Below are 13,041 nucleotides of genomic sequence, written 5' to 3' on the forward strand. Positions count from 1 at the left end.
AACATCGGAAACACGTGAAAATGGTCCTCGAAAGATTGCGTCAACACAAACTTTTCGCTAAGTTGGAAAAATGTGTTTTCAACGTGACTGAAGTTGAATTCTTGGGATTCATATTATCACCTGGCGGAGTGCGTATGGATTCAAAGAAGGTCGATGCAGTTCTCAAATGGCCATCACCATCCTCCGTAAAAGGTGTGCAAAGCATGTTAGGCTTCGCTAACTTTTACCGCAGGTTTATCCCCGAATTCTCTCGAATAGTCCAGCCCATCACTGCCTTGTTAAAGAAAAACAAACGTTTTGAATGGTCTACCGAGGCGGAACAAGCTTTCCAGGATTTGAAGACTAAATTTATCTCTGCACCAATCTTAAAACACCCTCGCCCCGAACTCCCCTACATCGTGGAAACTGATGCTTCAAGCCTTGCCATGGGGGCAGTTCTATCACAAAAGGACCCGGTAACCAATCAGTTGCATCCCGTGGCATTTTGGTCCCGCAAATTCTCGCCTCCTGAAATCAATTACACGATTACTGACAAGGAACTTCTGGCTATCAAGTCTGCCTTTAAGGCTTGGCGGCATTATCTGCTGGGGGCCCGACACACCGTTACTGTGATTACGGATCACCGAAACCTGCAATATTTGAAGACCGCAAAAGCCCAATCCTCTAGACAACTCCGTTGGGCATTATTCTTTGCCGAGTTTGACTTCATAATTACCTATCGACCTGGTACAAAGAACGGTAAAGCCGATGCCCTTTCTCGGATGGGAGTGGAAGAACACTTGGTCAACCCTAAACCTGTACCAATCATTCCCGAACAAAGAATTCTGGGTGTAATCGCCACAGAATCCATAGAGGAAGTTAAGGATAAAGCCAGGCAACTTGTAACTCCAGCAGACATACAGAATTGGCATCTGCAGGGAAAGGACTTTGCAGTAAAGGACAACTTATTGTACTTCCAAGAACGATTATACCTACCCAGCACAGATTTACAGAAAAAAGTAATCTCTTGTTATCACGACTCTTTAATGGAAGGTCATCCCGGTATAGCCAAGACCTCAGAAAAGATCAAGCGCTACTTCTGGTGGCCGTCTTGGAAAAAAGATATCAGAGACTTTATAATGTCCTGTGGAGTATGCGCCCAAAACAAGAGTCAAAAGGAAAGACCAGCAGGCCTCTTACGCCCTATTGACATCCCACCTCGCCCTTGGCATACGCTTTCTATGGACTTCATCACCGATCTACCTCCATGCTCGGGATACAATACGATTCTAGTAATCGTGGACTTATTCTCCAAGATGGCGCATTTCATTCCGCTCAAAGGCTTGCCAACAGCAGCAACTCTGGCCCGAGAATTTCTCGAAAACATCGTCCGACTGCACGGTTTTCCTTCGGTTCTAATTTCGGATCGACGTAGTCAATTTATTTCTCATTTTTGGCGAAGTTGCTGTCGGTCGGCTCAAATTGATGTGAGACTATCGACCAGTCACCACCCTCAGACCGACGGACAAACCGAGAGGACCAATCAAACTCTGGAACAGTATTTACGCTGCATGCTGCAACAAACTGAAAAAACTTGGAAAGATATCCTTTGGATAGCCGAGTATGCCTACAATAACTCTGTCCATTCGGGAACTGGGAAAACCCCGTTTTTTCTTTTGTACGGCAGTCACCCTCGAACCTCGGAGTTGGATCCCCTCCAAGATCTTGAAACACCAGCAGTAGACTACCTGCATTCTACAATCACCCAAGCCTTTAAGGAAGCTGTTTCTCACCTTCAAAGGGCTAAAGAACAATACAAGAAAGGAGCAGATCAACATCGGAAGGAAGCCCCTCACTATCAAGTAGGGGATCAAGTCTGGTTATCCACCAAATATCTATCTCTAAAGGGGCCACGCACATTCAACCCAAGATACCTTGGTCCCTATTCCATCACTACCATAGTAAACCCAGTAGCGGTCAAGTTGGACTTGCCCCCGCACATGAAGATACATCCGGTCTTCCACGTCTCTCTATTAAAACCCGTGCAACCTCAAACCCGACTAACCAAATCTCCAAAACCTATCCTAGTGGATGGAGAACTCGAGTTTGAAGTCAAAAGCATTCTGGACTCCAAGATCTCCAAATCTAAACTATTCTACCTAATTGACTGGAAAGGCTACGGCCCCCAAGAGAGATCCTGGGAACCTGCTGAATATGTCCACGCTCCTCGCCTAATCAAAAGATTTCACCGAACATTTCCTGACAAGCCAAAACCCCCGGAGAAGCCCGGTTTGGGAGGGGCCTTGAGGGGGGGTACTGTCATGATCTCTGCTTCCAAAAGGTCAGGGTTTTCCCAACTCCCTTGGAAGCAGATCCATAACCCAGGTTCCGAGTGCCAACCAGTCCCAATTGGGACCTTTTGGACCCAGTCCTGGCGCCAGTGGCACCAGGCTCATAAATATGCCCAGTCCCAGTGCTGGAAGCGCCGGGCTCATAATGCTTGGGTGGACTTACCTTCAGCAGACCATGCTGCTTACTTGCCTGCCAGTTGAGCCTCTGATCCTCTTCTGTTTGGAACTACTTTTCCTGTTGGGTGGGGCTGGAGCCACTCCCTAGATTCAGAACACTGGAACTCTTCTGGAAGGCAGGAACTCTTTTCTTACCAGGAACTCTTTTCTTACTTAGGCGTGGCTGTGGAAGGAGACACCTAAGCACTACAGGAGGCTATTTAAACCACACCCGGTGGATGAATCTTGCTTTGCGTTATTCTGCAACCTCTGCAGCAGAACGCTCATCGTGTCTTCTGCATCCGGTCCTGGGCCTAAGGAAAAATGCTTACCATCCTGAATCCAGTCTTCAGCAACACCTATAAAGACAAGAAAGAACAGGTTAGCATTCCGGCATCTGAAAGGCAAAGGCTTACCATCCTGAATCCAGTCTTCAGCAACACCTATAAAGACAAGAAAGAACAGGTTAGCATTCCGGCATCTGAAAGACAAAAGTTTACCAACTCTTCAGCGCTGCATCCCGCATCTGAAAGACAAAACAAGGTGCGTTTAAAGACATTGGGGAACTTTAATACTCATGTGCCATTACTCCTTTCCACATCTAATCCAGTGGGTATTCCGGCACCCTGCAGCCGCTCCGAACTCGTACCTGCAAAATAAAAAGACAGTTAGAGCGCATAGTGAAGCAGGCAACAAGCGCTTACTTACGTGCTTCCAGGCGCTTCTATTCATCACACGGGCTCCATCTTCAACTCACTTCAGCCCGTCATCCGCCATCGCCAGAACCCTGCAAAACAAGAGACATCATTACTAAAGACTTTAAAGACATTAGAATTACTCGAAACTTACCGTTCGTGCAGTAAACGACGGACAGCAGTCCTCTGAAGTCAAGAGGCCTGCGCTACCTATCCAGTGAAGAAACTGGTTACAGCACCCTGCCCCGAGGCAGATGGAGAGCTCGGCATTCACTTACCTAAGGTGAGAGCGTTAACCTTTGGGGGTCTACAGGAGAGGAGAAGAGGAAAGAGATAGGGACACCCCAATAACCCCAGTTCATTAACCCCATATTTTCTATCTGCAGACATCTTACTCTACACGTCAGGCATACAGTGCACAGAGGTCCAGCCCAAAGAGCCAACCGGGTGCTACACATCACCTTTGAAGATACGGTAGTCGCCCAGTCAAGACCGGCGCCTCTGCGAGAATCAGGTGAGCGTTACAGCAGTCCAGTGAAGCGCAGTGGTGCCGCTGCAAGAGAACAGGAGAGGAGAAAAGCCTGAAGAGCCAGAGCGACGTACCCCAGTCCCAGGAAGCGCTGGTGGTGTACCGAAGTCCCAAAGAAATTAACGGGAGGTATGAGAAACCCAGAGGTGACACAGGGATGGAAGAGGGGCAGGCTCGATCGGCTACCCGGAGTCATTCCCCATGGCTTTGCTGTGAACTATATTGGAGTGTGTGAACCAATACCAGGAGATGGGAGCCATTCTCCTGGTTCTGAAAGAAGGCACATACTGTTGACTTAGTCTTTAGTTGTAGTGTAAGGGAAAGAAGTAGGTTGTGACACATGTAAAGAAGGCATGGTATCAAACGGTGAAGACAGACATAAGTGATCACAGTTCAAGGGTGTTTATTGACCTTCAATGGGTTGGTACAATGCCTATCTAACCCTAAATCTAAGGATGGGAGCAAGCTACGACCACCAAATAATAATAACACAGTCCTAGTAGTGGAGTCTTGGTCAAAAATAAAAGGGCCTAAACTAATAAACCTATTGCCAATCCTTACTTCTAAATACATATTGTCTGGGTAAATTATGTAAGCAAAAGAAAAGTGTTCAAGAAACAATGTCAGGATAGATGAGCAGTTGGTTCCCTTTCCCACATTTTCAACACAGGACACACTCGAGTTTTGCACACACTTTTGCTTCCCTGCCATGAGGATGCAGTTCAAAATATGGGTATTTGGGGCTTCTGCGCCAAAGTCTCTTCTCCAATAAAAGTCTTGTTGCAGAGTGGCTGATGCAACAAACAAGTATCAAAGTTTCCTTTTATCTGGATTTTCACATTCACAAGTTCTCTGGTTTACTGTTCACCACAGGTCTCCCTTTGTTGGGCTCGGACCATAGTCTCCCTCAGTCGGACTCAGACCACTTTAATCTTGCATTTTTTCACAGTTCAAAATTCGAAGACTTTCGACTGTGCAATTGATTTGTCTTAAACCATTGCACGACGACTTCGATTTATTCCATTAATTTCTTTCCCTTTTATCACTTTTTTTCTGACACTTCTTGGCCGGGTACTTAATACAGATACCTTTGATTGAGCACACCCGCTGTGCCGGACCACTCTGTTACTTTATCTCATACCTTCTCTGATTCACCTTAGAGTTCAAACATCCATCAGCAATTGATCTTTACTCACGTCTTTCATCACACGTACTAATATTCTTTGTTCTTGCGCATTTCATTAAATGTTGCCGCTTGCAACCTTGACTTCAACACAGACCGGTCTTGCATCATTTTCACTAACTCACCGGCTGTGTTGATTTCTCTGGTGCTGCTTTGTTCCTGGAGCTAAGGACGGTACCACGGCGGCTGCAGCTCCTCCCAGACTCACCTAGTCATGCAGGACGGCCCGGGTATCTCTGACACACAATGTAGGATTCTTCAGTCTGGTTTCCCGGCCTTATGCTTTCCAATCTGAAGGTTTCCGGAAAATAACGGTTTCTCAGCGGAAAGGTCAAGGGTATCTCCCTCCTTGCTTTCCCTTCTGGGTTTGTCGCTTTTCTCCCCTCGTTCAGTTGCTGTCTGAAAAACGTTATTCCTGTGCTTTGCCTCGCTCAGAGTATGCTCTCATGCTCTGCCTTTTATCCATGTTGGGAAGCTTAATGGAAGTCAGGTGTGAGTCATTAACAGTAATTGAATGACTCTGCCTGACCACAGTATAGGTACATGTCGGGTGTAATGCTCAGGTGCAAGTCTTTTCTCTCCCAGAGAGGGCTGTACGTGTGAAAATGTTCATGTAGAGAATGGGGGAGGGTGGGTAAAGCCCCTAAGTATTCTACCTAGTAGGATGGGGTAAGGGTGTTATGGGGGCTGGGGGGGGCGGGGTTGATACCCGATCTCGCCATCCGGTGTCCCACTTCCACTCCCCAAAGACCCCTCACCCAGGTGATCCTCCGGCCCTGGTCCACCCCCAGAAACTGGATCCAAAAGCGATGGCAGTGTCTTGGCCACCTTGATGACAGACCCTCAAAGACTAGTCCGTGAGACACCTGGTTTCTCACACACACAGGACGGTGGAGCTTGATTTCAACTGACATTATGCAAGATCCTTTAGTATTAGTTTGAGGCAGGGAACACGCCCTTTTAGAAGATAGGGATAGTGAGCGTTTCTTATTTTTTGATAAATAAATGTTTTTACCAACCAAAATGCCACCCTTGTGTCAGCATCCTTCTTAGACAACCTTACAGTACTCTGATGAAGTGACTGACCTCTCCTTGGACAGGGATTATTCAACCAGACCTCAAAGTATGCACTCAGTAGCCAACTGGCAATTGATAATGGGCTCTAAGGGCGTACAAAACGGTATGCAGTGTGCAACCAAGGAGGCAAGAGACTTTAGTCCTGGTTAGTAGGTTGCAACTTGAAATGCCTGCATCTTCAACGTACTGCTATAAAGGAAATCCACAGCAAGTTGCCCATTGCAATCCTAGAAGTTCTATACATCAAGTAACGAGACCCACCTACAAAGCCACTCAAACACACACACACACACACAACAGAATATTCTGCACAGTCTTAGTACAGTGGCTCTACTCATGCACTGGCGAGACCACATTACTATGATATGCATAAAGTTTTGTGCATCATACTTACCCATGGTACAAGAGCTTGGAAAAGTATCAACTAAGGAAGACCTTCTCAGACCTCTGAATACTTCCATTAGAACAGAGCCTCATGGCACTACAAAAACATGGATGAAGGAATATGTATTACACACACACTCCAAATTGGATAACAGCTTTCCTGCACAGGGTAGCTTTCAGAAATAATCGGAGAAAAAGAATTGCTCAAGATGGCACACCAATATCCTAAATACTCTTAAAAAAAGAATGCAAAAGGATGGAACAATTATGGGAAAAAAGGACCGCAACCTCAACAACCTTTGCTTCTGACCAGCAACTCCGAATCCACAGTAAGTGTTTAGAATAACTCCAGCTTAGAGCATTGAAGAACCTGGTAAACTGGACAACAACTGCAACTAGAGCTACTTTGGACTTCCCAGGTCACCTGGTGCCATAAAATATTGCAATCGAGCATTCACTGTGTGTGCTTGGGAATGTGTATGAAGGAGCATTAGGGGACATCACTGACATTTTTAAGCATAATGGGTCACATGTAACGCACTTCAGAGGTAGCTCCTACTTACTCTGTGATGCTGGTTACCCAGAGCAGCTTTGGGACCGAAACATTGAAATTCAAAAAAGGCCATTATGCTAACTGAACGGACAAAGCACAATACACGCAAAACAAAGTGTTCAAGAAGCCCACTGGCCTGCATGAACAGACCAACACCCTTGTAATGCCATCTCATCACAGTTCGCCATCAAAGTATCAAAAATACATAATAACCGGGATCACCATTATATCATGAGAACACTCCGCTCCGTACCGATAGCTCAACATTCCAAAAGACTCACAGACTTTCGCCCATTCACCGAGAAAGATTTCTCAGCTCTAGTCAAAATAGGGCTTTAGTGTCACTGTCCTACACAGTAGACACTAAGTGAAAAGAAGGACATTTTTACCTAGACATGTCTCTCTCACAGTGTGTGTGATAAGATGTTGCTTTCTGACAGGAAGTGGCTTCAGAAGAACAAGGTCAAACTTCCAGAAATCAATGTTGGTTACTTTGTAACAATTGCTGTCAATTGGCAAAGGTTCATTCTAAATCAACATGCGAACAGGAGTAATATTTGAAGGCTAATTTACGTATCAGCATATGGTCTATTGCCAAGAACAGGTGCTGACGAAACCCTTTGTAGAATAAGGTCATAAACTAGCTGAGTCATGTCCCTGAAGTGAGCCCCGACAGATACCTCAGCCTCTACGCTTCCTCGCTATTAAAACAAGTTGGGTGAAAGGACCAATTCCATTTTAGGATTCGAGGATACCTATTCTGTTAAGTCAAAGTTATTCTATTAAGAATCTGATGACAAGGTAGCACAAGCATCTAAAAGAACAATTACATTATTCATTCGTGTGGCCCGCAGACAGGCATGCAGCACATTTTGAAAGAGGCTTTCTGTGAATACTTGGCACACAGTTCTTTAAAGAGAACTGTACTCTAGGAAAAAAGAAGCAGCAGTATGCAGCACATACTAGAAGTAAACACATGGGGAAAGTACAGGGAAACATACATTTTATTAGAGCATTCCACATATATCGTCTCATCACTCGCCCCGTAAAATATATGCAACAATCAGTTTGTATCAATTTATTGATGAGCAACAACTAGCAGCAGGTGTACATGTAACAAAAGACGCCAATGACATCCTACACTGGAAGACCGAAGGAAGTATGGATTTCTTATGTTTTATTTAAAGCGTACGTTGCCCATTACATTTCAAGAGGGTTTGCTAAACTCCAAAAGAAAAGCTCAGGTGTTTGAAGATCAGTCTTCGGCCTAAAAAAAGAAGAAAAAAACTAGACCCGCAGTATTTTCCCACATTACATTTTTAAAATGGATGAAAGATGGTTAGTCTACATAGTCTACAATAAACGTATGATGTATTCACAAATACAATAAAACAGTTGGATAATTGTGGGCAGCATAAGGATCTTACAGACAAACCGGGACCAGCCTTGTATGTCAAATGTGTGTTCATCTAAGAAGCGTGTAACGGGCAGTCTTAAATTAGTGTTTGCTTCCAGCACTGCGTTGTATTATCCTGCAAGGATCACGGGGTGGATGTTCAATTGTGTCACGCAATAAAAACAGAGAATTCAGCTGGTTGATTTTTATTTTTTTGATAAGTCGTTAATTTCTACTACGTCTGTAAACAGAAGTGTATATATTAGATATGCTACCGCCATATGACTCAAAGATTCACAAAGAAAGCCAAAATAACCAAGAAAACTTTTATGAAAATAACTATTTTAGGATACACAAAAAATAGTAGCCGAAAAAGGATGAGTCAACTGCTCAGATGATATTTGTTAATCGTTTACAAATCAGTAAAAATACTGGACAAATGTATTATATAAGGAAGTTCATAATTAAACTCTTTAAACTAGTCTAAAATTGTAGTAATCTGAGTGTCTCGTGTCAAGGTCCCCAATGCCCCTCATGCATCAGGTGGCACTCGAAGGACTATCAATTTTGACAACACAATTACTACCAACTTGCTCGCATTATGGATGGTTCGCAGTGTGAGCACAAAGCAATAAATGTAATAAACAAAGTTAGGCCACAATGGTAAATGGACCAGTCGCTGGATACTTGAGCTCACATCTCCCAACTTCTCGACCGACCTCTGCAATCCGAATCTTGCAAACCAAAATGGCAGTGATCACACAAACTTTCAGAATTGCCTTAAAGACATCACGTTGGGCTGTTTTGATGCGAAGTGGAGTAAGAGTGGTTAAATTGTGCATCCATGATGCCAGGAGTCCTATCAGGCAGGAAAATGAAAACAGGTGGTGACCTGCATTTGCATTGAAAATGGGTACCCAAACCTCGATACCCTGGGGGTCTCTAATCCGAAGGCAGAAAAGGAAGCTCCATGGCCCCGACTGTAGAAATCTGGGGCGCTCGCCGTGGTGGACCTGGCGCGGGCCCGGAGGTTCAGGTGACCAAAGGCTGCTGTGGGACCAGTGAGCGCAAAGCACTTTGTGCTTTGAGTGTGTTGGAAGGCAGGCATTGACAAGCAAAACCTGCAAGAGAAGAGACTTTTCCAGGGGAGGAATCACTCAAAACAACTGGAACGGCTCTCAAATATATGTTTTGGTACAAAGCTTGATCTTTTAAGGCCATGATTTTTTTCCTTAAATTAAGAGAGAATATGGTCATATTCCAGTACATCTTTTTCGTACTTATACATCGCAGTAATGTCTTTAACATCGGAATCCTCAAGCTTCAGGCGTAGTCTTGTGGAATCAGTGATGACATCATGTTTCCAGTAAGCTCGGGGTTCTGAAGTTATACTAATCAGACTTATTTCCAACAAGTTGGGATCGCTTTCTTGCTTTTCATGGATTTGCATGGTCTTTATTCTCCAGTGCAAAGTCTCAGATACAAAAAAGTAGTCTAAAATTGATTTCTGATTGTCTCTTCTCCTGGTTATATTAGCTGGTATATCCGCTGGCGTGTTTCCATTTAGCATATGCATCTTCCGTGCTTCCATCTCCATACACCATTGCTTGGCTGTGGTAGAATCGCTCATGTACGCTGATGTGTTGTCTTCTATGCACTTGATGTTTAGGTCACCACAGAGTATAATGATAGATTAATCTACTTGCTCATTGATTTCATCTAACAGTTGTGTTATCATGTCGATAAAGCACATTGGTTTAATTTTTTTATGTTGCCAATAGATGTTAATAAGATGTATTGAATCCATAGTTTGATCTTCATCTTGTTTGGCCATATAGATCACTTTATATACGCAGTTACATTTATAGCTTCAATTATCTTGTATCCTAGATCTTTGACCAGCGTGATTAAGCCAACCATTGGTCTTCCTTTCTCATTTTTAATGGCTGGGTTAAAGCAGATGTCATATGCGTCAGAAATAGGCGACTCGATCATCCAGGTTTCCTGGAGACATATAATGTCCAGTCCTTTCATCCACTCTTGTTGGAAAAGATGTTTGTATCCTTGTGTGTTCCAGGATCCACAGCCGATTGTTGATTTAGCAGGAACTGCCTGGCGTTATTTTTTTCTATTAGGTTTTGTCAACGCAGCCGGGATCCAATTCCAGTTGTTTAGCTCGTCATCATTCTCAGGCAGTGAAGATCTTATATTAGTATCCTTTCTTTGGTTATTATTATTATATGCAAATGTGATTTGGATTTGTTCTTTCTCTACTTGCATTGGTACTTCTTCGTTACATACAATTTCACTTAGTATTGAGTTATCATTTATGGTATACGTTCTTGCCATCTTCTCATTGATTATCTCTTCATGTTTTACTTTCAGTTTTTCTCTTAGCGGAGATGGCATATTTATGTTTGAATTTTTTGCTCTGCTATTATTTACGTCTTCCTTCTTGTTCACTTCAAAGATGTCAAATCCTAACAAGAGTAGGACTGCCGTTGCGTCTAGAAGGATGTCACATATTATCCTAGAATCAAGAAGGAGCTTTACTTTGTCGTCTTCAGGTTCTTTAAAGAATTCGACAGGTTTGATATCTCCAGATTCAATTGTCCTTAGCGCGGGAACGTAATGAAGCAGTTGTAGGACATTTGTACGGTTCAGTATTAGACTGTCATTTCCTGGAAATGTCAGTTCTAAACCAAGGCAATATTTAAATTGATAAAACAGGAACCGGAACGAAAACCTCAATCTGCCGGCTATTATTTTTATGGGAGTGTTCAGTTTGAGCTCTCTGACAAGCAGGGATCCACGCTGGACCATTGGAGTTCATTTTTGGGGCACATTGATTGACTGCAGCAGCGCTTGTTTGAGTCGCAACTTTCTTGTGGATATATGGACTTATTGATCCCTAGCTCTCTCGGGCTGGTCACCGTTATGCGGCTCCTTGCAAGCAAGATGTTTTCGTTTTTCCTCCATTGTTCGAAACACAGAACTGGTTTCATTTATCATCTTGCTTTTTTTGGTGTTAATTACTGGCATCATCACACATACACGAGCCTCTGTTTTATCCTGACCTTCCACTGTGGTCAAGACACAGTCTGTTTTATTCGTTTTTCCTTGGGCTTCCTGCATGGACTCCAGAGAAGGATTGTCTTGAGGTTTAGGCTGATTGCAGACTACGATGTCCTCAGTAGTCTTTTCTTTGCTTTCGTCTGCATCCTCATATATCGATAGCTCCATTAAGTCATTTGAATTATCAGTAGATATGTTTTTACAGCTTTCATGAGGTTTTTGGTTTTCTTTCATTCCAATATGGGAATCCTTTACCTTTTCTGATGTTTTATCTTCGCCTTGATTTATTGTGAAGCTCACTGATTTAGGATTTCGTAGAAACTTTGAGCTATTAGTGATGTTATGTTTTTTCGTAGTTTGATTTTTGGTCTTTTTGATTTGTGCTATATTTGCATGCTTCACTCTTGCAGGCTGTTTAATTGCATTAAAAATATCAAACAGGATCTGTTCAGGTGGATCAGTCGTTGGCTTTTCGGGTGCCAGGTTTGGTGCATGTTCATCTAGTGTTTCAGATTGTCATCAGGATGAGGAAGGTGTTTGGTTGTCTGTATTGGCTCAATTTTCTGCTCTGGTAGATAGGGCAAGAACGTCCTTAAAGGAAAGGCTTGTACATACCTCCTGCAGCTGACTTCTAGATTGTTGCTGCTTTTCATTATTGGACAATGTGATTTCTGTGTGTGGCTCCAGATTGCCTCTTGCCACACTTAGTGATTCTTGTGTTGTCAGATCCATCACTTTAGGTTCAAGAGTACTTGTTTGTTTAGTCTTTTGTATCACAGTAGTTGGTTCCACATAGTGATGTTCATTTGTTGCTTCATTTTGTGGAGCAGATGTATCTATTCTCAAATTGCTATTTACAGACTTCTTTTTTGGTATAGGATTGGTGCCTGCGGTAATTCTTTCCTGTTTTAGCAGGGAAGGTGCTTCTTTTGCAATTTCAGCCAGTAGTTTTTTGTCTTCACTATTATTCCGTTTTTGTGCCGCTAGTGTGGTTACCATTACATCAATTTTGCTAACAAGTCCTTTAAAACACTGTTTGTCGTGTGTAGTTCCATGTTCAATGCTAATTAGCTTAGAGTTCATCAAAGCGATCAAGGTAGTTTGATCCTTTATTGTCTCATTTAGATGCCCATACATTTTCAAAAATGGCGAGATGGTCATTGACATTACTGAGGTCAAGGCAGGTTCTAATTCTTGTATGTATTTTTTAATTGTATCCTCCAGATGATCAGAAGTATCTCTTTGCGCATCCTGCATTCTGTGCTTAGTTTTATAATAAGTTCTTCTGATTTTTGGGAACTCACGATCCATTATTGAGGACTCCGTACTGGTTTTATCTGAGGAAGTATCCAATGTAGGCTTTACAATCTTAGCGTTGTTCGTCGCTTGTTGTTTATTATTTTCGTTGTTATTTATTGATTGATTTGCTTGTAGTCGCCTTTTCAGATGGCTCTATGTCTATTTGGGCTTGTCTCAGCCTTTTTTGTGAGTCAAAGAACTTCGGAGACTCGCTGTCCATTATTCTTCTTCGTTTCAGAATTCCACTGGGCCATGTGGATTTGGTATTTGACAGAGTGGCACACTGTCTAGGATACTCATCCTCGTTGATTAAGTTTTGATCTGTGTTATTATCATCATATTGCAGACCTGCCTGGGGCTCATC

The 13,041-nt window shown here is 43.1% G+C and overlaps 1 protein-coding gene across 5 annotated transcripts in view; it reads right to left on the reverse strand.

Moving 5' to 3' along the window:
• Positions 1-13,041, reverse strand: part of C5PH7orf57 (chromosome 5p C7orf57 homolog) — a 709,483-nt gene that overhangs the window by 608,374 nt on the left and 88,068 nt on the right. For 3 of the 5 annotated variants that reach the window (XM_069613325.1, XM_069613327.1, XM_069613328.1), the window contains exon 2: positions 6,365-6,451. The exons of the other annotated variants lie outside the window; for them this stretch is intronic. In XM_069613325.1, the coding sequence (XP_069469426.1) occupies positions 6,365-6,431 (67 nt within the window). In that variant the 5' untranslated portion in view covers positions 6,432-6,451. The remainder of the gene's footprint in view (positions 1-6,364; positions 6,452-13,041) is intronic. 5 annotated transcript variants of the gene reach the window in all.

The sequence above is a fragment of the Ambystoma mexicanum genome, chromosome 5p (genome assembly GCF_040938575.1).
Source record: "Ambystoma mexicanum isolate Mex_15411 chromosome 5p, UKY_AmexF1_1, whole genome shotgun sequence".
Classification (NCBI taxonomy): domain Eukaryota; kingdom Metazoa; phylum Chordata; class Amphibia; order Caudata; family Ambystomatidae; genus Ambystoma; species Ambystoma mexicanum.